At 59.1% G+C, this 24,747-nt stretch overlaps 1 protein-coding gene across 7 annotated transcripts in view; it reads right to left on the reverse strand.

The window, feature by feature from the left end:
• Positions 1 to 2,522: 2,522 nt before the first annotated feature.
• PCBP3 (poly(rC) binding protein 3) overlaps positions 2,523 to 24,747 on the reverse strand; it is a 210,244-nt gene continuing 188,019 nt past the window's right edge. For 2 of the 7 annotated variants that reach the window (XM_089910100.1, XM_089910094.1), the window contains 8 exons: positions 24,172 to 24,300; positions 21,028 to 21,102; positions 18,068 to 18,109; positions 8,546 to 8,624; positions 8,070 to 8,129; positions 5,239 to 5,291; positions 4,274 to 4,443; positions 2,523 to 3,150 (listed from right to left, as the gene is read on the reverse strand). In XM_089910100.1, the coding sequence (XP_089766226.1) occupies positions 3,114 to 3,150; positions 4,274 to 4,443; positions 5,239 to 5,291; positions 8,070 to 8,129; positions 8,546 to 8,624; positions 18,068 to 18,109; positions 21,028 to 21,102; positions 24,172 to 24,300 (645 nt within the window). In that variant the 3' untranslated portion in view covers positions 2,523 to 3,113. The remainder of the gene's footprint in view (positions 3,151 to 4,273; positions 4,444 to 5,238; positions 5,292 to 8,069; positions 8,130 to 8,545; positions 8,625 to 18,067; positions 18,110 to 21,027; positions 21,103 to 24,171; positions 24,301 to 24,747) is intronic. The other 5 variants (XM_089910095.1, XM_089910097.1, XM_089910096.1 and 2 more) reach the window with 5 other exon arrangements.

A 24,747-nucleotide genomic window follows, 5' to 3' on the forward strand; every position in this document is an offset into this window, starting at 1 on the left:
TAAAGAAGATGTGGCACATATATACAATGGAATATTACTCAGCCATAAAAAGAAAAGAAATTGAGTTATTTGTAGTGAGGTGGGTGGACCTAGAGTCTGTCATGCAGAGTGAAGTAAGTCAGAAAGAGAAAAACAAATACCGTATGCTAACACATATATATGGAATCTTAAAAAGAAATGGTACTGATAAACCTAGTTGCAGGGCAGGAATAAAGAGGTAGACGTAGAGAATGGACTTGAGGACATGGGGAGGGGGAAGGGTAAGCTGGGACGAAGTGAGAGAGTGGCATTGACACATATACACTACCAAATGTAAAATAGCTAGCTAGTGGGAAGCAGCCGCATAGCACAGGGAGATCAGCTCGGTGCTTTGTGACCACCTAGAGGGGTGGGATAGGGAGGGTGGGATAGGGAAGGTGGAAGGGAGGCTCAAGAGGGAGGGGATATGGGGATATATGTATATGTATGGCTGATTCACTTTGTTGTACAACAGAAACTAACACAGCATTGTGAAGCAATTATACTCCAATAAAGATATGTTAAAACAAATGCCCATGGACTCTCAAAAAATGAATAAATAAAACTCAATAATAAGAGAACCAAATTAAGAGACGGGCAAAAGGTTTGAATAAATACCTCAGCAGAGAAGGACAGAGGGCAAATGAGCACATGAAAAGATGCTCAACATCATGTTATAAGGGAAATGGTAATTGAAACCACAGTGAGTCGCCACTGCATACCCACTTGAACGGCTAATATTAAAAAGACTGATCACACCACATGCCGCTGCGGACGTGGAGCGGCTGGAACTCCGCTGCAATGTGGAGAGAACATAAAATGGCATAGCCACTGTAGAAACCAGGTTAGCAGATTCTTAAAAGTTAAAGATACACCCGTCATGTGCCCCAGTCACTTCCCTCCTAGGTATTCACCTCCAACAGAGACTTGTACACGCAGCTCACAGCAGTTGGATCTGTGGACACGGAAGGGTGGGCAGCTCCGTAGGGGCCCCGCTCCTCCGGGGCCGGGCATCAGCCGGGGCTGGCGATGTGCCTGGCACACGATCATCTCCTCTGGGCCCTACGCCGGGCCCCACGCCGGGTGGCACGAGTGAGGCCCCTCTTCCTGACTCTGGGGGCATCCTGCGTGGCGCCCTCGGGGCTCCTCCAGTGGCACCTGGCCTGCTGTTTCCCGGCCTCTCCCGCCCGGACCGTGGGGCTGGCATATCTCCACTGACACGTCCAGAACCGAGCGCCTGTCTCCCCAGCCCTCGTCCACAGCCTCCCCGTTCACAGAGGGCAAACCGCCTTTCCGGGGCTCAGAGCGAGAGCCTTCGTTCGCGTGGCCTGGACCCTCTTTCTTCCACAGCACACTTCGGTTCTCAAGGGAATCCTGCTCATTCTTCCTTCGGGTGCCTCCAGAGCCAGTGCACCTGGCTGAGCCGCACGCTCTGTTAGCCCCACAGCCTCCAGGGCTCCCCTGGCCCCCTGCACTCCTGTGCGCCACCCCCGCCCCCGCTGCAGCTGCTCCGCCCCGGCCGCCCCTCCCCCTGCTCTTCTCCTGCGGACGCGTGGGCACCGGGCCGCACCTCCCGGGCCCCACGCTAACGCTGCACTTCCCACGTCTTCCTCACGCCTGGCTCTGCCCACGGCCACTCTGGCTCTCTGAGGCACTTCCTCACCCTGCCTACCGGCCACCCGCCACCCCAAAGCTGACTGAGGGGCCCAGAGGGAGGCCCGTGTCCACCTCGGCCCCGCCACCTCCCAGGCCCTGAGCGAGGCCGGCACGTGGCCGGTGGGTGCGTGAGTGAACTGCAGCCCCGAGCCCTGGGCTTGTGGTGTGGCGGGCACCGCTATGCTGCGCACCCAGCCTCGACCAGGGGACTCCCGGGAGGGCGGCGGACCGTGCATTGGCGGCCCGAGCACCGGAGGCCTGGCCGGAGCCCGGGGAGCGGGCCAGACAAGGAGGGGCTCCTGCCAAGGGGCGGGCACCAGGGCAGGCCCCTCAGGCCACGCGGACTCCCAGCGATGCGATGCGGGGAGGGCAGTGCCCCCGCGGGGCTGGCCCTGCCTCACCTCCCGGCCGCCCAGCTGCTCGGGGCCGTGAGCCCACCTCTGACGCGAGCAGGCAGAGCTGTCTGCCCCGGGCCTGGGCCCTCCAGGGCCTCAGCGCCGAGAGGGGCGCAGCGGGCTCCTCAGGTGAGCACAGGCGAGCTGAGCCGGGAGGAGGGTGCGTGCGGGCTCCCGCTGGGAAGCGCAGGGGCCACCATGCCCGGGGCGCGGCGGGGCAGCAGCCTTACTTCCCGACATTGGGCTGGGGTTTGCATCGCTGCCCCCCACGCAGTTTTGCAAAAGTAAAACCAGAAGACTCGTGGAAGTCAGACAATGACTTGTTTAAAGGTGGGAGAGGGTGGGAGGGCGATTTCGGTGAGAAGGACCTGCTCCTTGGGCAGCAGGCGGCCGCACGAGCGTGGCGGGGGCGGGGGGCGTCTGAGCGCGGGGGGCACAGAGAGGGGCCAGAACCGAGGGGCAGCGCACACGTTTATTGAGCCGGGACGCGGTGCGGAGACGCCTCTGGCCGGTCCCCTCTCTCAGCCCTGAAGACGCCCGGGGCCCAGCATCCCTGCTTCGCCCTGCACCCCGGGTCAGGACCCCGAGCCTTCCTTTCTCCTGCCCTCGGACAAAGGGAGACGTGCACCCTGCCCGGCGCTGACCCGTGTGGCCTCGGGAGCCGAGGCCGAGGGACTGGGGAGGGGCAGCTCCCTGCGGCCACAGCTCCTGGGGCTTGGAGGGGACGGCTGCTGGAAGCGCCGTCCAAATGTCAAACCAAGTCTTAAAACAACAGTTACACGGACACTAAGGAACAACGTTTCTAAAACGTCACAGATGGGAGTGGCCCCAAAGCATTTAAAATAATGAACACGGCATGCCAACGCGTGAGGAGACGGGCGTAAGTGAAGTTGGAGCAGCGTCGGGGTGGAGCCGGGGGCTCACAGACACAGATGGAGCGCTGTGGGTGCATCTCTAGGGCACAGACACCTTCTGTAGTAAAGAAACCTCTATATCTGCAAGGGGGGCGGTCTGCACAGGCGAGTGGTGGGGACGTCGGCGGGGTTAGAGCGCGCCCATCCCGGTGACCTCAGACGTCAGCCTGGAAGAGACAAGGGCACAGGTCACCATGTCCTCACAGACGGAGGCGTCCTTAGAGGCTTGCACCTCCCTCTTCATTGCCATGGACGGTCCTGGCTCACAGCGCAGTGGCCACTAGCTGAGGACCGGGGACCAGAGCCACGGGGCCTTCCTTCCCCACCACAGGGGCCCATGTACCTGTCACCACATGGGGCGTGACGACAGCCACCAGGACAGGCCCAGGCTGCCACAACTGTTTCTACAGCCAGTGCCGGGAGGGGCGTGGGAGTGACACTGTCAGGGAGAGGGACGCAGGGCCCTTGTGCCTCGGCTCTGGAGGCTTCCTGGGTGTGGTCGCCCTTAGCAGGGAGGCCGAGGGAGGTGTCCGCTATGCCCAGGAGCTCCGCCCTGGCTCTCCGGCCACAGGACCTCCCTCTGCCCCAGCGTGTGACCTCAGACCCTTGCACGGTTCCCTGGCAGCCGCCCACCAAATGTCTGGGTCGGGGGGTCTTTACAACCACAGATGTGTGAGAGCAGAGAAACCCAGTGACCTGTTCCCTGAAACTACAGAGCCTTTCATGCTGACCTTCGATGACCCCAGACCCAGGCCTCTGCCGAGCAGAGGACGTGGGGTGGGCACAGGGCAGGTGCTGGCCAGGCCACCCCCAGCTTGTCCCCGTGGGCAGAAGGCCGGAGGTCCCAGGAAAGGCCAGTGAAGCAGCCCCCCTGCAGCTCCAAACCCCAGGCACCTCCTGGGTGTGCAGAGCTGGCAGCACAGCTACGAGGCTGGCGCTGCCATCACAGGGCCCAGACCCTCCCACTGCACAGGGACAGGCAGGGCGCAGGCTGGCCCTCACAGCTCCCCGTAGCTGTGAAGAGTGAGGCCCAGAGGTTTGGCTTCAGACGCCCCGAGTCCGTGTGGACGCTGGGCTCCCCACAGTTTGCCGCCTAAGGCGCCAACGCCTGGCGACTTGTCTGGGGCCGTGCAGGCACCACCGGAGGTGAAAGGTCAGGTGTGAGAGTGCAGAGGAGCATGTGGGCCCGTGTCCACCTGGAGACTCTCCCCCCCTCCCCCCCGCCCAGCCGGGAGAGAGAAGCCCCGGGAGGCAGCCCCGTGCAGGCTCGTGCAGGCTGGCCGGCCTCACCTGGCGTTGATGAGGTACTGGGCAAGGCTGATGTTGGCCGGGGTCCCCGTTATGGTGATCTGGCGCTCTGACGACCCCTCCGTGGCATTGGCGATTTTGATCTGCGCTCCAGACATCTGTCGAATTTCATTGATTTTGGTCCCCTGGCGTCCAATTATGCAGCCTATTAGCTGGAAGAAAGGACGGAGGAGCTTCTTAGAGGAGAATCCACCGCAGCCCGTGTGCGTTGCCGAGCCGCTGGGGAAGCTGCAGGAAGCACTGCCTTGGCCCGCCCACCCCCAGCACGTCAAAGGCTCCAGAGGGAAGAGGCACGCCCACCCCGCTCCTGCTGGAGGACGGGAGCCGCGGGTGCCTGGCCTCTGCTTGGCCTCGACCGCAAGAAGTCCCGACAAATCAAGACAGCGGCTATGCGGCCGCATCACCTGGCCCAGCGTCCTCCGTGGGCCCGAGGCCATGTTGGCCCCTCTAGGCCACGCCCCCGGGCTGGAGGGATGTATGTTTGAGTGGACACGGGAGCTGGAGAGGCCGTGTCCCCAGCCATCACCATGCCGCCCTCAGGCAGCTACCCTTCTAGGACACGTGCCCCACACCAGCCCTGTTGTCTTGGTTTGGGGATCGGAGTCAACATTCTTAGGATAAACCAGGGATCCAGAGGGTGGTTGGGAGATAACTGAGTGTGTGAGGCGAGTGTGTGAGGCCCTCCGAGGGCCCATGGAGAACTTCTGGGCCACCTACTCTCAGGGCTGACCCTGAACCAGGCAGGGCCTTCAAATGGGGGCAGCCGGGGTCCCCAGGCAGCTCCGGCATCTGAATTCCGAGTCAACCCTGAAGCGCCACCAGCTGCTTCCTTGGCTGGTATCTTGGGGGTGATATCACCCACCCCCATGGGCATTAAGCTGCTTAACCAGGGCAGGGAGCGGAGGGGCACACACGGGCTCAGGATGGGCGGGGCCCGGCATACTCACATCATTGGGAATGGTGAGCTCGTGAGTGCTGGCGGGGGGGCTGGCGTCCAGACCTGGGCACAGTGAGGGGAGACGGTTAGGCGGGCAGAAGGCTGCTCCCGCTCGGCCCCGCTGGGCCGATAGGCAGGCAGGGCCGGGGGCTGCCCAGGGCAGGGTCTGCACAGCCGGGGGCCGCGGCCTGTGAGCGCTCAGTCCCAGGCTGCCACCACCCTCCTGACCCCAGCGTCTCTCAAACAAGGAAGAGGAGCCCAGCAGGATGCAGGTTCACGTTTTCGCTCTGGGCACGACATGATGCCACTCGTCTGCTGTGCTGTGTAGTCTCTCGAGACGCCCTTCACAGACACCCTGGCGGCTCTGCCTGGCGCCCCGAGAACGGGCCGCACTGGTCACGCCGGTCCTGGGTCCCCACCCTCCCGCCCCCAGACCCGACAGCAGGCCTCCTCCGCTGCCCCTGTTCCCTCCCACGCTCTGCGGCCCCCGCCCCCGGGCAGCGCTTCCGGTGGGGGCAGGGAGGCCCGAGAGCCGGGCAGGGGAGGCCGTGCCTTTCCACAGGGCGTCCTGGGCTGAGACCCAGGCCCAGCTCATCACACGCCCAGCTTCTGTCTTTACAAATGTCAGCTCAGCACCCACCAAGTCAGAGCCAGCCTCTCAGGGTTCAAGGACAAGATCCACACTCACTTTGGAAACAGTGATCACAAAACGCAGGTGGGGTGTGAGGGGCCCAGAGGGGACGCAGGGTCTGCCCTTGCGGGTGAGCACTGGGGCAGACACACTCCTGTGTACGAGGCGCTTCCATCCCGTCAGAAGGCGTCTCAAACTCAAAGCCCACAGCCGAGACCCCGCTCTTCCTGCCCCAGACCCGTGTGTCCCAGTGTCGTGGGTCCCGCAGCTCAGCCCAGACCCGGAGCCCCCAGCTCCACCCACCTTCCCCGTGGCACACTATCGCAGACCCGGCTCACGCACCTTTGGAATATTCCAGAACCTGAGCCCTCTTCCCACCCCACGCTCCTCCCTCCCTGGCCCCTGCCCTTCAGGCTAATCCCCACAAGGCACCGAGGGGTCCCAACAAAGGCAACTGCCCGGCCCCCGGCCCCACAGGCATCCTCCTGCATGGCACGTGTGTCCCCGGAACCAGATGTGCCGTGGCCATCGGTGTCGAGGACACAGGGACCTGGTGAGACCGGGCCTGTTCTGGGGCCTGCGGAGCACGGGGCTCAGCTATGCTGAACGAACTAACTCACCCCAGACCATCCATCATTTTTCTGTTTCACAGCTAAACCTGGAGTTTCTGTTCTTTATCTCTTTTCGTAAAGGTATTTTCAATACAGTTACTTACTTGTTCAACCATCTATAAACATTCAATCCTTAGTGACATTTAAAATGTCACTTAAGAGATTTCCTTGGTCCCAAGTCCCGTGCGGTGCCTCCTGGTTTGGGTGACACAGCTGGGGGGGTCACACCTGTTCACCTATAGCTTATGATGTTTGATCAGGGGGCTTCTTTTAAAAGGGGCCGAAGTCACACCCACTGGTGAGCTTCCCATGAGTCACGAACGCTGCTTCCCCAACACAAAACCCAGCTGCCTGGGAAGCGGCGTGGCATGGCCTTCAGGGTGAGGACGCGACCACCGCCCGGCCTCCTTGACCCGCGGCCGTGGCGGGAGCGTGCGCGTGCGCGTGCAAGTGTGGTGTGTGAGTGCTCTGGGTCCCACGGGGCCTTGGAGAGGGAGGTCGTCACAGGGGCATGTGAACACGGGTCCCACGTCCCCGAGGCCGTGCTGGGAGGGCCGTGTCGGGGTGGGGTGGGGGCCGTGTGTCCCAGGTAAGCCCGGTGCTTGGAGTCCCCAGGTCGTCTCCTGGAGACGATGGCTGGGCAATTATCTGCAATCACGTTATAAACTGTACAGACACCCAAACATGTGTTATCACCAGACACATAACTTTGTAAAGGTTGGTATCCAGTTCCAAAATCAGAAACATTCTATAAATGTTCTTCTCTAGTTTTCACTCATTCAATTCTGCATTAACTTAAAGGCTGCGCTGAGAAACCCACAGTGAGCGCATGAAGCATCAGAGCTGGGGTCCCAGCTGGAGAGACGCCTCCTGAGCCCCGTGGTCTCAGCTGGGCCCACGTGGTCCTGAGGGATGGGTGAGGGGCGGACGCACCCTGAGGCCCGGAACACACCAGTGGGGGTGTCAGCTACGACCGCTGCAAACAGGCCTCTCCCGCATTTCCCCTTTAGTCGGCACTCGCTCTTCTGCTCTGATACAGGCTTTCACGAGGCCCGTGTGGGTGGGGATAGGAGCGTGGGGGCCGCCTCCCTCCCAGGGAACCTGGCAGGTCCGGGCCACATGTCTGCAGGGGCTTTGCTCCCCAACGGCCTGTGAGCGGGCCGCGCCCACTGCTCCAAGCCTGGGTGACAGGACCTGCGGATCCACGCCCTGCCCTGCCCTGTCCGGGGAGTGTTTTAGTGCAAATCCAGGCCACAGTGATCTCATCTCCCATGAAGGCACACAGCGTGGTCAGCCCTTCACCCCAGACCCCCACACGCTGTGCTACTGGGAGAATAAATGACACACAGGTGGGGCCTCTGGATGACAGGGCAGCTGTGCCCCGAGCCCAGTCAGAGCTGACCCACCACGCTCCCAGCAGGAACGGGGCGGAAGCTGGGAGCCGCGTGTGCAGACATGGGGCCAGCCACTTGGGCCCCGGCCCTGGGTGGCGCCAGTGTCCCTTCCCCGAGGCGCTTGGCCAGCAGCCCCCTCACCCCCTCCTCCCGCCAGGTCCCTTCCTGGCCTGCTTGCTCTCCCTTTAGTGTGGTTTTCTTTTACCTGACGACTGGCCCATCAGATTTTGAGCTTCTTCGGAGGAGTGTAAAGGCAGCTTTTCTCCTGGAGAGCAAAGAAGAAACAGATTTAATGTTTTGCCCTCAAGGAGAGAAGCAAGGTCACTTCAACTAGGGAAGCTCAAAGTCTGACTGGTGCGCCACTCTGAGCTACGGGGGCGCCATCCCAGGCGAGCCGCCCTGCGGGTGCACCACCTCGACGGCCGGTGGGCAGCAGAGAGCAGGGCGGACCCTCGGGGGGGGGTGTCTCCTTCAGGAAGGCCAGCTGTAGGGTGACTGACCCGTCATGGAGACGCACAGAGATACCCCCGCCCACCCGCGGCAGCGTGCAGAGCGCCGCGTCTCTGGCCCTCACTCCAGAGCTGTACTTGTTCCGTTCACTGCCCTGAACACAGACCGCTCGGAAAGAGAAAGGCCCCAGGTGAGAAGAGAGGAGGTCAGAAAGGGCGGCTGGGTACGTACCGGGGAAAGCGGGGTTGGTCTGTCCGAGGGGAGGAAAGGGGGTTTGCTGCATGGCCAGCTGGTGGAGCTTGGTCAACTGCTGGGGTAGGAGGGACACGAGAGCTAAGAAGGTTATTGTCATCGAGTACAAGTCACACCAAATTAAAAACGCGTAACGGAAGTCTGCACAGATAGATAGAAAGGGGGCCATGCGACACATGGCAGACGCAGCAGCACGCAAGGACTTGGCCTGGGATAACCAAAGGGCCGTGGTCGGTTGGCAGGCACACTGAGTCCTTCCCTCCCTCGGCCCCCGGCCAGGCGGGCCCCCGGGCTCCACGGGGAGGGTCTAGAGCCACAGAGCAGGACCCGCTGGGCCCCAAGTGCCTCAACGTCACGCTGTCACTCGCGGGACCCACTCACATTGGTGGGTTGGCTTTCTTCTGCAAACTTGGCCCCGGCCCCGGGCCTGGCCCACTCCACGGCCAGCATCCTCCCCCGCAGGCCCTCACTCTACCCATGGGGCGACTTGGAGGGGCCACCTGCAGGGCCCACCGCCCGCCCCCTGCGGCCTCCAGGATTACAGGAAGCAGTGCTGGAGGGCTCCATCGAGGGAGCTGCAAGGGCCGCCAAGAGGGTGCAGGGCTCCTGTGGGGGGTCCCATGCCTATGCCCCTTCCCCCCACCCCCCCGTGCCCCATCCCTTGTCACCTGCCCCTTGGCCCCCATCCCCCAGCCACTAGACATTGGTGGGGGCTTTGAAATGCAGTTTCTTTAGTTATTTTATCTGAGCTTCACTTCTTAAGTAAACACTACAAGTAACAGAAGATAGGGGCTGTCTGAATGCTGGGACCCCCGGCCTTGGAGACTTCTGGGCACGTCCTCAGCCCTGGCTCACCCACTGGCCCGGCCCACATCTCCAGCCGAGCGCAGAGAGGGCCAGGACATTCCAGGACGTGCACTCAACTCCCAACCTTCACAAAGGAAGCCCAGCCCGAATGCTTCCAGAGCCCGGAGGCCGGCATGGGGCCTCCACAGAGCCCCTGCGGCTGGCAGGTGTGGGCACCCAGGGAGCGTGGAGGGCGCCCCCAGGTGAGACGAGGGTCTGACCAGTCACCACGTGGGTCCCATTCTGCAGAACGTGTCGGGGGTGGGGGCAGGTACGAGCGCTGGGATCTCCACGTCCATGGCCTTCACGGGCTAGCCCTCGGGCGACAGAGGAGTGGGTATGCTGCTGGCCTCCCAGGGGCCAGGCGTGCTCTCCTAACAAATGCCGAACACCCCTTCCCAGTACGTGGGGGATCACGGCTGCCCCACGGGGGCTCCTCCCGAGAGCCTGCCACCCCGTCACGTGTCCGGCAGGTGCGGCCGTGGGGACAGGGCTGGTGGCGTGCTGGCCGGCCAGTCCGGCCTCCTCCTGCCTCCACAGGTCGGGGTCCAGGGGCCGAGCCGTGCCCAGCCTGTGGCCTCCGGGCACACCTTCCCGGTAGAACCTCCGCTGTGCTGCCGCTGGGATGTGGGTGGGTTGTCGCTGCAGCCAAACTTTGGTGTCTCCTGGCCACTCCTGTGGCATCTGCCAGTGTGGGGCTGTCTCTTCCCTCCCTCCCTCCCTGGAAACGGTAAGCCCACCGTAAAAGCAGCCCTCCCCCGCCCCAGGCCTCTCCCCACTCTGGGGGTGGGCCTGCTCGGAGAGAACCGGCCTCATCCTAGATTCAGGTGTCATGCCTGGCAGCTCTGGGGCGGGGACGTGGTGACCTGAGGTCAGATTCAGCTCTGAGAGTCCTCAGTGCGGGGGGGCCCGGGGCCGACAGCACACCTGCTGCCCGGCTGGTCTGCCCTGTGACTGACACCGCTGGGCTAAGCGTGGCCTGAGCAGACGTGCACAGAAGCCCCCTGAGAAGAGCACACCCGGGAAACACCGCTATGGGGACACCAACCCAAGTCTTGGGGACAAGAGGTGTGAGGGGACAAGAGGTGTGACGGGACCCGTACCTGCCATGCCACGGGCGAGGTGACCCCGCAGGGAAGGCGCTGAAGGGTGGGAGGCCCCGCTGCGCAGCTCAGGCACCCTAGCAACGGCTCCTCTTTCCAGGGGCCCGTAAGAAAGGTGGCAAGGACCCATGGGCGTTGGGGCATGAGGGTGTGTGTGTGGGGCACCGACTGGGTCCTGCAACCCCGCCTCCCCTGAGTACATCGTCACCCCGAATCACGGGGACACCGGGCGGCGTCTGCGCCCCGAGCCCACCTACTCAGAGCGCTGGAACTGGGTCTAAGGTCTCCTCACAAGGAGGTAACACAAGTTCCTAGGATGGAGGAGGAAACCCCGTCTCTGGAGACAACAAACCTCCAGTTGGCTGTCCAGAGCCCAGCCCAGGGCAGGCAGGCCACCTGCTCTGACCGTCACTGGGATTTCGTGCAGACACTGCACTGGTGCAAGAAGAGCCGCCTGGCGCGGGACTGGCGTCCTGGGGGTTCCAGCCCTTCACCCGGGGCCGGGGGTCAGCGGGGAGCCCGAGGGGCGGCCCTGTGGCACCTGAAGGGCTTAAGGGGCCTTGGCCAGGCTGCTCTCTGCTCCTGGTCTGCGATGTTACCCCGTCACATGCTTATGTGTCCGACGGCCGGGCTGGCATGGTCCCCATGAGGGCAGGGCCCTCTCCTATGTGTCCCCGAGTCTCCAAGAGTGCACTGCTGTGCGTTGGTCGAGATGGCAGGGGAGAGCGGGGCTCTGGGGGCGGGAGAACTGGTTGGAGTCACCTCCAACACTGATCAGCTTTGTAGAGATGGGCACATCTGGTCTCCGTGGGCCTCGTGCCCCTGTCTGCGAGGCCCGGTGCCACGTGAGGGATGGGCAGGCTGAAGTGCTGCCCACGTGAGTTGGGGGTGAATGAACATCGCAAACCAGCGGGGCGTCCCCACCTGGCCACCCACAGCCCCTGCACCCGCGGGTGCTCCTCTGGTCTCTCCATCACCTGCTCTCAGTTAAATGGATGAGCCCGCCGGCCACGCATGTTATGGGCACAGCCAGGTAACCCGCGAGGCGGGCTCCGCTGCACCTGCAAAGTCTGGCACGCAGAAGTTCAGGGATTCAGGCCCTGGCCTGTCCCACTGCAATGGATTTGCTGCTTTGTATGAAACAGTGGCCACACCAGCAAATAGATCCCCCCTCAGGCACCCACGAATACAAAGTGACATCTCGGGAAGGACTGACCGGACGGTGGTGCCTGGAGGAGCACCCGTCCCTCGAGTGGGTGGGCGGATGGGTGTCAGCTGGCATCTCTCTGTCTGTTAAGACTCTGGCCTTAACTTTGCCTCCATTTCTACATTTGTAAAGGAGGGCGCAGCACTAAGTGCTAAGGGGACTTCCCACTTTTCGAGATATTTCTGCCGTAAAACAAAACAAAACGAGAATCAGACTTTCTAATCTGGCCAGTGCCTACAAACCACTGCGAGGGAAGATAGGAGGGGAGGGTGGAGGGCGGAGCCAGCAGGCAGGCGTCAGTCACAGACATTTCTCCATAACTGCCTTTTCCACCGAACTCTGTGTCAGAACATAAAACATAGACAGATACTCGACAAGTCAGAAGGATCCATAAGTGCACGGCTCCACGAGTCACCACCAGACGGACATGCCACGCGCCAGCGCGCACATCTAGGGACGGGCCGCCTCGTGGTTTAGTCTGCGAGTCCCGTTTCCCCTTCTGTGAAATGCTTGTGGCTTTCGCCCATTTTTCTCTTGGGTTGTTTCTCGCTGATTCAAGTAAACCTATGTATTTCAGATACTAATCCTATTCCAGTTATATGTGCTGAAAAGATCTTTTCCCCACTCTCCTTATGGAGCCTTGAGAGAAACAGAATTTAAAAATTTTAATGTAGTTGAATTCATCACTATTTTCTTTATGGTTTGTGCTTCTGCTTTAGGAAATCCTTCCCTGATCTGTGAACTGAAAGATACTGTTTTCTTCTAAAAGTGCTAAATTTTTCTCTCTCGTGTTGAAGTTCTTGGTACATAAGGAGTGGGTTTTTTGTTTACGTTGTAAAGACTATCCTATCAGATGTCGTCTGCATGACTAGCTTGATGATTCTTGGCTTTTCCTCCTTCACGTAAAATTCCAAACAGCCTGCGGGGATTTTGTGTGCGATTGTACTGCATCCGTACCTCAACCTGGAAAGATCTTTGGTGTCGTTTCCAGGAGGACCGTGTGTCTCTCCATTCACTGTGGTCTTCTGGTCTTCTTTAACTTTCAATAACGACAAGGTTTTTTATTTTTAATTCACCTTTTAATTATTGATTTCAAGTTAATTGTTCTATGGGGAGAGAGTCATCTATCTGATTCCAATTTTTGAAAGATGGTGAGTCTTCTTTACGGTCTAGGGTGTGATCAAGCTGTGTAAACGTTTTCATGAATTCAGTGGCTGTGCTGGGGAATGTTCGGTGCATGTCGGTTAACTCGGGCTCACGTTGCACTGTCAGAATCTCTGTACTTGTCTACTTGGCCTTCATTGAAAGAGGTCTGTTAAGGTTCCACTGCAACATCTGTTAAATTCTCTTAATGGTTTGTTAATTTTTTCCTTTATATATGTTTGAAGCTATGTTTTAGGTGCAAACTTAAATGTTTTATCTTCTAGTGAAGCATTTATCAATAAGTAATGACTAAGTAATTTCCTGTAAAGTTTTTTTTCCCCCACTAATAATAATAATGGTGTATTGTTTCGTTGGGTTAGTATTTTCCTAGAATAGATTTTCTGTTCTTTTAATTTTTCTAGGTCCTTATTCTTTAGGTGTGTCTCTTGAAAAAAAAACTGATATATATTTTTTGTTTTTGTTTGCTTGTCTTTTTGTTTAGCTTTTCTTAAAAAACCCTCTGACAGCCTTTGTTTTTTAACTGGAAAGTTTCTCCCGTTTTGATCACAGTTACCCACAGATGTAGACGAATTTCTGTCATCTTATTTTAATTGTCCTGATCTTCAAGGGTTTCTTTTCTTTTTTTCATTCCCTTCCTTTTGTGCTGATTGATCTTTTCCTGCCACCCGCTTTCCCCTCCGTACCTTTATGGAAGTTATGAAAGTGAACGTGTTTCTGATAGTCACCACTTTGAAATTTTAACACGTACATTTAGTCTTTTCTTTTTTCTTTTTTTTTTTGCGGTACGCGGGCCTCTCACTGCTGTGGCTTCTCCCACTGCGGAGCACAGGCTCCGGACGCGCAGGCTCAGCGGCCATGGCTCACGGGCCCAGCCGCTCTGCAGCATGTGGGATCTTCCCGGACCGGGGCACGAACCCGTGTCCCCTGCATCGGCAGGCGGATTCTCAACCACTGCGCCACCAGGGAAGCCCCATTTAGTCTTAATTCAATATCTTTGCCTTCCTCCTGAATGATACAATGACCTACAGGATGTTTTAATCCCCTCAGCCACATCCTAATCTTATGTATGCTGTCGGTGCCCATTTAGCTCTGTTAGTTAATCCCAGCAATTAGATAGCATTGATTTTGATTTTACAAAGTTTGTTTTCATTGACCCAAATGTTTAAATTTTAATGTAGTCAAAAATATCAATGTTTTCTTTATGATTTGTGCTTATGTTAAGGAAAGAAATGGTAATTTTTTTTGCTCACCATTCTTTCTTGCATTTATAGCCTTCCTTCTGGGATCATTCTCCTTCTACTGACCGGCGTCCCTTAGAAGGTCACAGTTGTTTGTCTGAAAACATCTGTAACTTGGGAGATCCTCTGGAGGTTGCATTTTAGGTTGACAGTTGTTTTCTTTTCTTTTGCCACCACAATTGCTCCTTTATAATACTCCTTCTCTCTCTCCTCTCGGAAGATTCACTTCTGGTCTTTGGTGTCACGCGGCTTTACTTGGACGCGTCTAAAATGGATTTTGGTTGATCTAGTTAGAGATTTCTTGGGATTCCTGAATGTGAGGAATTTTTTGTTTATTGATTCTGAGAAATTCTCTGTGCTCATCTCTTAGAAGCTTCCCTCCCTCCATCCTATCCGCTAACCCTGGGACTTCAACTGGATCTGTATTCTCCCTTCTCAGTCCTCCTTATCGGTGTTTCTCAGACTTTCCGGGCAAACAAGTTACCCAGGGTCTTGTGAAAATGCAGATTCTGATTCTGGGAGGGGCGGGCTGAGGGCCGTGCCACTGAAGAGCTCAGCTCCGAGGAGAGGGTGTGCAACCCCGGGGAGAGGGGCAGGGGCAAGAGTTAACCTGCCCCTGTTTCCTGCTCTGCGGCAGGTGAGGCCGGGGTGCCTCCCCGCCACTCTGAGCTGCAAAAGGAGAGGACTGAAGATCCTCTGATCTTGGAAGAACAAAGAGCCAGAGGTGCGGGCGTCAGTGGGGTGGCCGTGCAGGGCTCTCACCAGAAGAGGCTAGGAGCAGCCTCAATGGCACCTCCCTGTGGGCTCCCAGAGGGGGACATCAAGGAGGTGGGCGGGGAAGGCACTCCATCCCCGGCTATGTCCACTGTGAGCAGAGCCCCAGGGACCACCGTCCGCACGGGATCTAGCTGTGCACTCCCACTGGTTTCTTCTACTTACTATGACTCACTCGTTCCCAGTTTCCCCACTGCTAACTCTCTAAGTGACGAGCTTCCCGGCTAACACGGCGCCCATCTACCCCCAGATACTCAACACCCTCTGCTGGGACCCAGTGTCGCGGGGACCGACAGCTCTGCTGCTCCTGGCCCCCAGCTCTGGTGAGGGCCCCTCGAAAGCCCATGTCCAGGCTCCAAGGGAGGCCACCGGCCCAGCTGGCTTCTGGTCTCGATTCTGCTCACTTCCAACGCTCCTTTAATGAGGGGATGCTAAGTAAGGGAGTGACTTGGAAACTTTGAAGAGTAGAAATAAGATTCACACGTGAGGGCGTGCCTGACGTTGACTGATTTCTCCCAGAAGAAACCAATTTCTTCCTGGTGTAATCGGTACAGGGACAGAAAGAGCGGAGGTGGGAGAGAGCGGTGGTGGCCATGCTGTGTCTGTCCAGGCTTTGCATCTGCTCCTGCGTCCTGAGTTGTGGCCACCATGGTCCTTCCTCGTGTCTGAAACTACACCCGACCCCTCGGGCAGGACCCGTGGGCGGCCGTCCTGGAGCATTCTGGCCACAGGCCGTGACCAAGGCCTGCAGCTGCGACAGGCCCAGTCATGCAACAGTCCTTGGCTTCTCCGAATGCCCAAGAGCTATGAGCTTCCAGAAGGATTCCGGTAAAACAAGGGCCGAGGCAGGCGAGAACCTGGAGGGAGACTGGTGAGGGTGGGGCCCTGATTCCTACGTGGGTTAAAGCAGAAAGCAGGAAAAACTGCGCACATTTTAGCTCTAGATGAAGAAATGCTCAGCTCTAAGAAATGTATTTTCTCAAAGTCTGTGCCTGACTTAGGAAGGAATTGGCGGCTGAGATGACAGTGGGGTGTGTGTCAGCCACTGGTGTTGAAATATTCAAATGGTGTGTTCAGTTACCTTATAAAATAAACGAGCACTTCCTGTAATTATTATACTTGCATTCTAAGAAATGAAGCTTTTCAAAAATTCCTACTGAATATTAAGCTCAGATAAAAGTGCCTTCCTGGCCGTGGTCACTCGTCACCACTTTATTTTGTTTTGAATGATTCTTAGTGATGGTCCAAGCCTTCAACTTTCCATTCCTGCAAGGAAAGCATTTATCAAAGTCCTGCTCTTCTGTCCTAACAGTTGCTCCATCACACGTGCGGTCTGGGGAATGCAGGGTCCTTCACAAAAGCCCTTTCACCATAAAAAACCAAGTGTTTCAAATCTCTATCAAACTCAATGAGGCAACCATGTAATAGCTAGCTATAAATTAGTTTAAAATCCGAAAAAAAAATTGAAACTACCCATTTTTCAGAGATACTGAGACAATCACACGGAAAGAGCAGAACAACCAATTGATTTGAAAACCAACCAAACAAACCAGTCAAAGTCCCCCAGCCTCGCTCGGTGCGTGTGCCCAGGCCTAGGGAATCCAGACCAGGAATTCAGGCCTGCAGCGCGGAGGCCTCGGGCAGCAGGGAAGCACAGGTCTGCCATGGGCTGCGGGTCGGAGCCTCACCTCAGACCTGCTCTGGGTAAACCGCCCCTCATGGCCCAGACCACCAAGTGTGCTGAGTTCTGAGTCTGCTTTTGCACAGATGCTTTTCCAAAGGCACAAGACCACCAGCCATGGGGAGTGAAGGCTGTGCCACCCTGTAAACCGGCTTCTCCTCCGATCTCTGTCACGCCACGCGGGCGCTCTATTGGGGTCCACGGAACCCACACGCCACGGTGCCTGTCCCGACCCCACCAGTGCTATGCTTTGTTCACTCCACATGGGTGACGGGCTCCCTCCCCAGGTTCCAGCACCTGCCGTGCCCTGGGTCGCAGCCAACTGTCATGTGGGATGGCGCGGGCAGGCGTCCCCCATGTGGCTCAGGACGGCCCCCAGCCCCGTCTCCACCAGCTTCCTCTGACTTTTGATTCATGTGTGCTGCGTAATGAGGATTTTTTAAAAAGGAAAAGCCGTTGGTTTTTCTTTTCTATTCAATAGAAATGTCCTGCAATGATGGTGAATTGAATCTCACATGTACGCAGTGTCGGTGAATTCTTATAACTCTCCCTGCCCTGACTTTACGTCTTAAGGCGGCCGGCTCTTCACCTGCCAGTTCGAAAGTGCGAGCATATGCACAAGATGGGCGGGCATCGCTGTCACCTGCGGTCCCTCTGCCTGGACAGAGCCCGCCCCCCACTGGCTCTCCGAGAGCAGCGCACGTGGACCCGCCTTCCCAGGACAGAGGACACTTCTTGGGTTGGACCTCAGCTTGCCGTGCCTGCGGCCATGGCACACAAACCCACCCACCTTTTCCCTCTCTTCCCCGCACCCCGCTGCCCGGGCCAGCAGCACACCTCGCGGCCCAGCCTATCTACAACCCTGTGGCCTGCGGCTCCCCTGCAGTGTGCTCGGGGCGTCCAGTCCTCCAGCAGCAACACTGCGCTCAGACTGGAACCCAGTCCGGAGTGGCCCTGGGCGTGGAGCGCGTCCTAACGCTAGAACAGAGCCTCGTCTGCCGCACGGGCTCCCAACAGCCTGGATCTCGTGCATGCATGGACCCTGCTCCGACTGGGGCCTGAAAGGGAGCATGTAGCTCCACCAGTTGTTCAAAGCCCATCCAAGGTATCCCGGCAGACCTGCTGATGGCACATCACCTGCCTGCTCAGGTGCCCACGGGGCCCAAGCTGTCCCCGCCCACCAGGGCAGGCGCCGGGGACAGAGCAGCCCCGTGGCCCCCGCCCGAGGCCCCACGTGTGCAGGAATAGCCGGGACTGCAGCCACAATCAAGACAATTGGACGTCAGGCCAAGTCCTCCACAGGAGCAGAATCAGTGCTAAGAGACTAAAGGTTACTCAGGGCCATATGGATAGGACACAGGTCAGGAACACTGAGAACAGTATTAATATTATGGTGTAATATTAATATTAGTAGCGATGGACAGCAGCATGCAGGTAGGAGGGAAGTGGAGACGAGAAGAGAGGTGAAGGGACAGAGTAAAAACTCACATCTGGGTGGGGGATGGCGTACTGTCCCTGGATCGTGTAGGCCTAGAGAGAGAGAGACACCGTCAGCTCGAGAAGCGGCAGCCATGTGTCCCCCACCGTGGCCTCCCCTGCGGGATGAGGGCCCTCCTCGGGAAGGGCTTTCCTGCAAGCAGGCCCCGGGCCCTCTGGTTAAGGCCCTCCCCCTTCACGTAGGAGAGGCGACGCTCCCAGGGTCCGGGGTGCAGAGATTGGGGGCAGGGTCCTGGCATTGAGCCTCCCAGGTCCCTCGGTGGCTGGAGCTACAACCAGACACACGATGGGGCGAAGCGGGGGGGAGGGGAAGGGCCAGGCAGCCGGCTTCCGACTCTCACTCCCTTGCCCCTCAGCTGACAGTATCTAAGAACAACCGCTTGACCCTCGCTATGAGTCACTGATTATTAACCCTTTGAGAATTTAATCGGCTATCAGAGTAAACACTTTCAGGACATATTTACTCCAAGAAACCCAAAGAACAAAACAGAAAACTTTAAAAGTTGACTCAAAACCAATTTTGGGAACGCCAGATTAAGTAAGAAATGCACCCAAATCAGCCACAGGTTGGCCGATCGTCTTCCAGCCTCAGAGGACTGGGCGGCCGTTGTGACTTGGGGGCAGCATGCTCTTGGTGGCACAGCTCCCAGAGGGGGCTTGTTTTGCCTTCACCGTGTCACTTGCCTTCAAGACAGTGACTCGGAGTAGCCGCAGCATGTGAGTGGGCCCCGAAGCCTCTCCCACCGCCCGCCCCGCCTGCCTCAACAGTCCCTCAGCCAAGATGCTTCCAGAAACTCACAGCCAAAAAACAAACAAACCACACAGAGTCGAGGGAGAGTAAAGACAAAGACTTGCCACTGGGACTCGGTGACGTGGAACGTGCGGCACCAGCCACGCTAGGCCTGCAGGTGGGGCAGGTGCAGAGCCCCCGTCTGGGGGAGGCCTGGGCACCTCGTGGGGAAGGAAAGGAACCTGACCAGAAACAGCACGCATCAGGGAGGCTGTGCGTGCTCGGGGCCGTGGGACGCCACCAGGCACTGCGCAAACGTGTCCCCGAGTGTGACAGGCCCTGGGACAGTGCCGCCATGTGCTCCCTGACTGGCCGTTCTTTATCCCAGACACTTTCAGTTTCTGACTTATCTTTTCATCACTCAGGTGTTACGGTTTCTAGTTCTACTGGAAGTGCACGGGCCGCCTACCATCATTTCAGGGCAGAGGTACAGACAGACGACAGGTCACAGGTTCCGTCTGGATGAAATCTTTATGGACCGAAACTGCTGGGATGGCAAGAAGTGCCTCTCGGCAGCAGGGACGTGCGGGCATCTTCCCAGGGACAGGGGAAGGTGGGAGGCTCTGAAGCCTGGGTGTGCAGCGCGTCCTGCACGCGGGCAGGGAGGGCCCGGGGCCTGGTACAGTGACCCCTCTGCCCGCTACCTGCAGCGCTGCGGTGACCCTCCTGTGACTCTGTCCCCTGCCGACGACCAACACTAGTCAGTCGCTGGCCACACTACCTGTCCCCAGGGCGCAGGTGCTGGGTTAAGGTGCTGAGCCCCTGTGAAGCCCACGGCGGCGGGGACCTCGCTGTCCTGACTGGGGGGGGTGGGTGAGGCCCTGCTTTGCCGGCCGGGGCGGCGCTGGGCTGGGCCCGGGAGGCTGCCAGGCTCTGGCTCATGTTAACATGCCTCCCCTCTGAATAAAGCCAGCGCTTCTCCATGTGGAATCATCGCGGGCTTGCTTGCATGTTGGGGCTGAAGCCACGCAGGTAACTCACCTGCCGCTGATCACGGATGCACGGCAGGAAAGGAGCTCTGAATGCGGCGGGCCGTCTGCGGCTGGCCTGAACCACGAGGGCCGCTGCCCCCACCCCCCGGGGATTCGCCACAAGCGCTGCCACAGGAGCTCAGACCCTGCCCTCACCTCACGGGGCTCAGCGGGAGAGAAACCGGACAAGGTTCTTTTACAGAGCAGAGAAAAATGTGGAGAGTTTGTATTTGCCTCTTTTCCTTCACGGCCCTCCCGTCCTGGGTCATCTGGGAAGTCTCTGTCTTAACTCTCCCTTGAACAAGGCACACAGCACTGCCACCTGGACGCAGAGCTTCTTCTGGCACACTGGCCTGGCCTTTGCAAAGTCCCTCAACCGCGGCTGCCGTGACCCTGCTGTGAAGGGACAAAGCGAGCTCCTGGCGGACACCTCTGAGGCTGGTGCCCAAGGGCAGAAGACAGGGCATGGCCCCCCTGTCGGCCCCTCCAGGTCCCGCTAAGCCAACCACTGGCCTCAGACAGAAATCTCCGTGACCCCTGGTTTCCAGGCCCTCCCAGGCAGGAGAGAAAGCTCAGGGGCTCCCACCAAAACAGCAGGTGTGTGAAGTGGCCATGGCCGGCCTGCTGGGCCTGCGGCCAGCGTGGGGCAGGGTGGAGAGAGAGGGTCGTCCCTATAACGGGACGCCCAGCTGGCCTCCCCTTTGTCCTTGTCTCTCCCTCACGTGCTCCTGGGCGGAACTCGTGTGTGGGAAGTTGGGAACGTGTATTTCAGGGGAGATGGGGCCAGTTCTCACAGTCGTAGTTGCCTCAACCAGGAGTCATAAAACCCCTGGTAACGCTCCCAGCCCTTGCTGCCTCTGAGCTTCCTAAAAACACCAGGAAGCTAGACTCGGGCGGTGCTGCCCGGCTAAGCAGGCCTGAGCCCGGACCAGGGTCCTCCTGGGCCCGGACGCCACAGGGCGTCCGCCTCGGCCCTTTCTGTCCACGGATGCTGCCTGGTGGGTCTCTCTCGCGGTGGCCCGCGTCCACCCCAGGGCCGGCTGCGTGCCGGGAGAGCTCTGCGTCCAGCGTGCGCGGGGGACACGTGCACGTGAGGAGGGAGAAAACCTGAGTGCACTAACGGGCAGCGGCGGGGGCTGCAGTAAGAGGCTGAGGTTGGCAGTGGAGGCCGAGAGCGGCTCGGCTCTTACCTGACCACCTGCAAAAATGACAGGGGTGGAGGCGGGCTTTGGGCGGTAGGGAATGGTGGCACCTTTCGGTGGGGACTAGGAAAAGGGACAGGAGAGGGAGAGAGAGCGTCAGAGCAGCTTCGCAGCGGGCAGTCGTGAGGCCTCCTTCCGACCCCCCCGTGCCCCCGCCCTCCCCAGCCCCCAGGTCCGCCAGGGACCACCGCCCTACACACAGCCGCAGCAGGAGGCGGCGGGTGGCGGGTGAGGCGGGTGGACGCGCCCCCGCCCGCGCCCGCGCCGCGTTCTGAGAGGGACGGCCCCTCCTTCAGTCCTCGGGAAAGAGCCCCCGGGGGCTCGGTGCCAGTGCCGGGGCTTCGCGTGGCCTGGGCTGACGTTCAGTCGGCATAGCCACAGGAGAGTGAGAAACATCCAACTTCACTGTTTAAGAAAAGAGCCGCCATTTAATGCACCTCAGAGTCCCAATGAGATAGTCCACAGTCGTGATGCAATTTGCTACAATTTCCTTTCATTATTCTGTGTCCAAAAGTATAGGGTTCATATCTTGGGGTGAACGATATTCTCACGCACCAGAAGTCGGCCAGATTCTGAGGATGTCAACCAGACCCCTTGGTCAGAAGCCATCAGGCCTCCCCTGTCCCCTTGCCTGGGTGACCGTCTTCCCTGGGAGCAAAGTCCACAGGGCTGGGCCCGGGCTGTTGTCGGGAGTCCTGAGTCAGCAGCACCACCAGCCAGAGACAGAGCTTAGGGACCAGGGCGGCCTGTCTTTGCTGGGACTTCCTGCGGCCATTGCCCACCCAGGCCCAGCCACCAGGCAGTGTGACCTCAGAGTGACCCAACCCAAGACACACACAGGGAGGTGGGGACAGCAGAGGGGTTGGCAGCTTCAACTCTGCAGCCCAGGCCACATCATGTGACCTTGTCCATGCTGCGTGCCCTTGAACACACTGTGTGACCTTGGATGTGTGCTGTGTGACCTTGAACACAGTGTGACCTTGGCCTGCTGTGTGACCTGGAACACACCATGTGACCTTGGCCTGCTGTGTGACCTTGGATGTTCTGCGTGACCTTGACACGTTGTGTGACCTTGGCCTTCTGCGTGACCTTGTGGAGAGCACGAGGGGCTGCTTCAAAGACCTGTGTGCTGACCGCGTGTGGGTGACGCTGGGCTCCTGTCCTCCCGTCTCCGGCTCGTCTGAGGTCGTGTCCAGGTGCCTCTGCAGCGGGGTTCTCTGTGGTCTCAGGGTGATTAGGGGTCACCGGGCAGGAAGCGTGACTACCCTGAGTGACCGTTTCCGCTGTGAAAGGAGGACTCGGTCCGCTGCGAAAGGAGGACTCCGCTGCTGACCCCACTCCATCCCTGAGCTGGGGGGTGGGCTCCCCACTTCTCAGCTTCAACTGTCACCTTGCTCCATGGTGCACTCCGACCCCGCTGACGGCAGTGCCCACCCTCCGCTGGCCCTGATGGCCATGACGCCCAGTTCCCTTTGAGCTGATCTCTGGTGGAGGGAGGGCTTCTGAGCACACGCCCCCCCACCCAGGGCTGCAGCCCCGACCCTCGCGTTCTCCACCGACCCGCCACTCCTTGAGCAGCCCCTCCCTCCCTTGGTAGTGATTTCATGGGTGGAGCCCCCCACCCCAGAGGCCGAAACTCCAGTCACTCTTCATTTAACATCGGACCAGGGGCTCCTAGCTGCGGTGATGCTTCCTCCCTCATAAGTGGCTGCTCTGGCCTCCGGGGGCTTTGTGACACCAATGGCAGGAGGCTTAGTCCCCGTCCCTCGAGGACCGATCACTCCTGCCCGTGTGCTTCAGCGTTCACCGTTTCACAGCCCTGTGGGCACCAGCGCCCCGCAGCCAACGGGGTCAAGCTCTCCTGTGGGGTCACGTCTGACCACAAACGTGGCACAAGCAAGGCCACGTGAGAGGGGTCCTGAGGAGCCCACATGTCCTGTTCTGACCTCGTCGGGGACATCAGAGGCGGCGTCCCTCCTGGAGCGGTTCACGTCACCCCGCCTCGCCCGGGCACTGCCGCCCACCAGGCCGCTTGGGCATCTGCCACACTAGGGGTGCCAGGCCCTGCTTGCTACCCACCCTCACGGCCCCTCGCGGTCCCAGCGCCGGGACTGAAGAGGACACAGATCCTCACCGTGACCAGCGTGTGGGGAGAGCTTCAGAACAAAATATCTAGAAAAATATTTTTGATTTCCCAACATCATACTTCAGGAAAATAAAAGCGATACAAATTTTTTTCTAAGGAGTTGGACATGGTGCTTTAACACCAAGTCAAGTACAAAAGAGGGAGAACCCACTGCTGCCCCCGCCCCCCCGAGGCTAATTCCTGGGGGAGACTGCTTTGGGCATGGGGGGAGGAGGGCCCAGGGGGCCGGGCCACCAGCACAGGTATTGAAACCTTTCGTTTGAGGCACGATGACTTGATTTTAGCTTAAGAAAGACCAGCAACTATTATTGATAGCTTCAATTAATCTTGCAGCAGTTTGGGTATTGATTGAAACTTCAATCTTGGGTTTTTTTCCCTCAGATTTTCAAGAGAGGCTTTTCCTGCTCAGCTGTGCCTTCCTTGCTTCTCCTTTGGTTAATCCTTTTGTTTACTTCTTTCTGTCTTCAAAGTTGGGGCGTTTTCGTGTGTTTTTCCTAAGTCCTGCCCATTGTACCTCGGCGGCGTCTCTGATGCCCGCAGGCTGGGCCCACGCAGTGGGGTCCTGTCCATGGCGTGGGCCTCTTCACTCCATCTGCATCTCCAGCCCGGACCTGGCCCCAGGGCACACCTGCACCACTTTTAAGGACTGACCCTTTGCTGAATGCCCCTCACACCACGGACTGCTAACCCTTTATCCAACTCCAGAAATGAGGGGAGGGGCTCACGCTCCCCACGTTCTCTGTTCGCCCCCCAGGTCCCCAGTGAAGATGACCGACCCACCCGAGGTGGCCGGAGCCGGCGGCTGCCCTCCCACGGAGCCTGCACCCCAGGACAGCTCTCACTCAGGCCGTCCCGAGGCCCGCCCTCACGCGGCCCTGACCACATGAAGCCTCAGGGCCCCGAGGCCTCTGACGCTCAGAAGCCCCGGCCGGCACGGAGTGAGGGGCAGGCTGGCGAGGAGCCCTGGACTTGTGGACAGACTGTACCTCCAGCATGACCACACAGATCTGCTTGACACACTGGATGATGGCGTCGGGGGTCCCCGAGATGGTCACTGCCCGCTCCGTGGAGTTGGGCAGCATGTCCCCGGCCACCTGGACCTGGGCACCTGTGGACTGGAGAGACCAGACGTTGGAAGGGGCCCCACCGAGTGGGGCAGTGTGCATTGCAGCGGCACTTCCTGGGTGCCCCCGGGGGCGTCGAGGGCACAGCACGCCTTGGGACACCCCCCGACGCTGCCCCAGGTCGCCCCCCCACGCCCTCTGCACGCTCCGTCTGGAGCCCCTGGGGCAGCCCCATCCAGCTCAGCCCGCCGCTGCCAGGGCACCGCGGACCTGGAGCAGGGCGGGCGACGCTGGGTGTGGAAGCGGCATCTCAGGAGGCAGAGTTTTTTTCAAATATGTGGAATTCTCTCTCTCTGTGGAGTTTGAGGTCACAGAGAAAGATGGATCCCAGTCACAGGGCCTAAAGCGAGTGGCCGTCTTTCCTGGAAGGAATCAAGCCTGGGGGCTGCCATCCTTTGGGGAAGGGAAGGCCTCGGGCTTTCCTTGGGAGAGCAACTT

This window comes from Delphinapterus leucas, chromosome 4 (assembly GCF_059928025.1).
Source record: "Delphinapterus leucas isolate spDelLeu-1000000601 "Yukka" chromosome 4, BTC_Dleu_Yukka2, whole genome shotgun sequence".
NCBI lineage: Eukaryota > Metazoa > Chordata > Mammalia > Artiodactyla > Monodontidae > Delphinapterus > Delphinapterus leucas.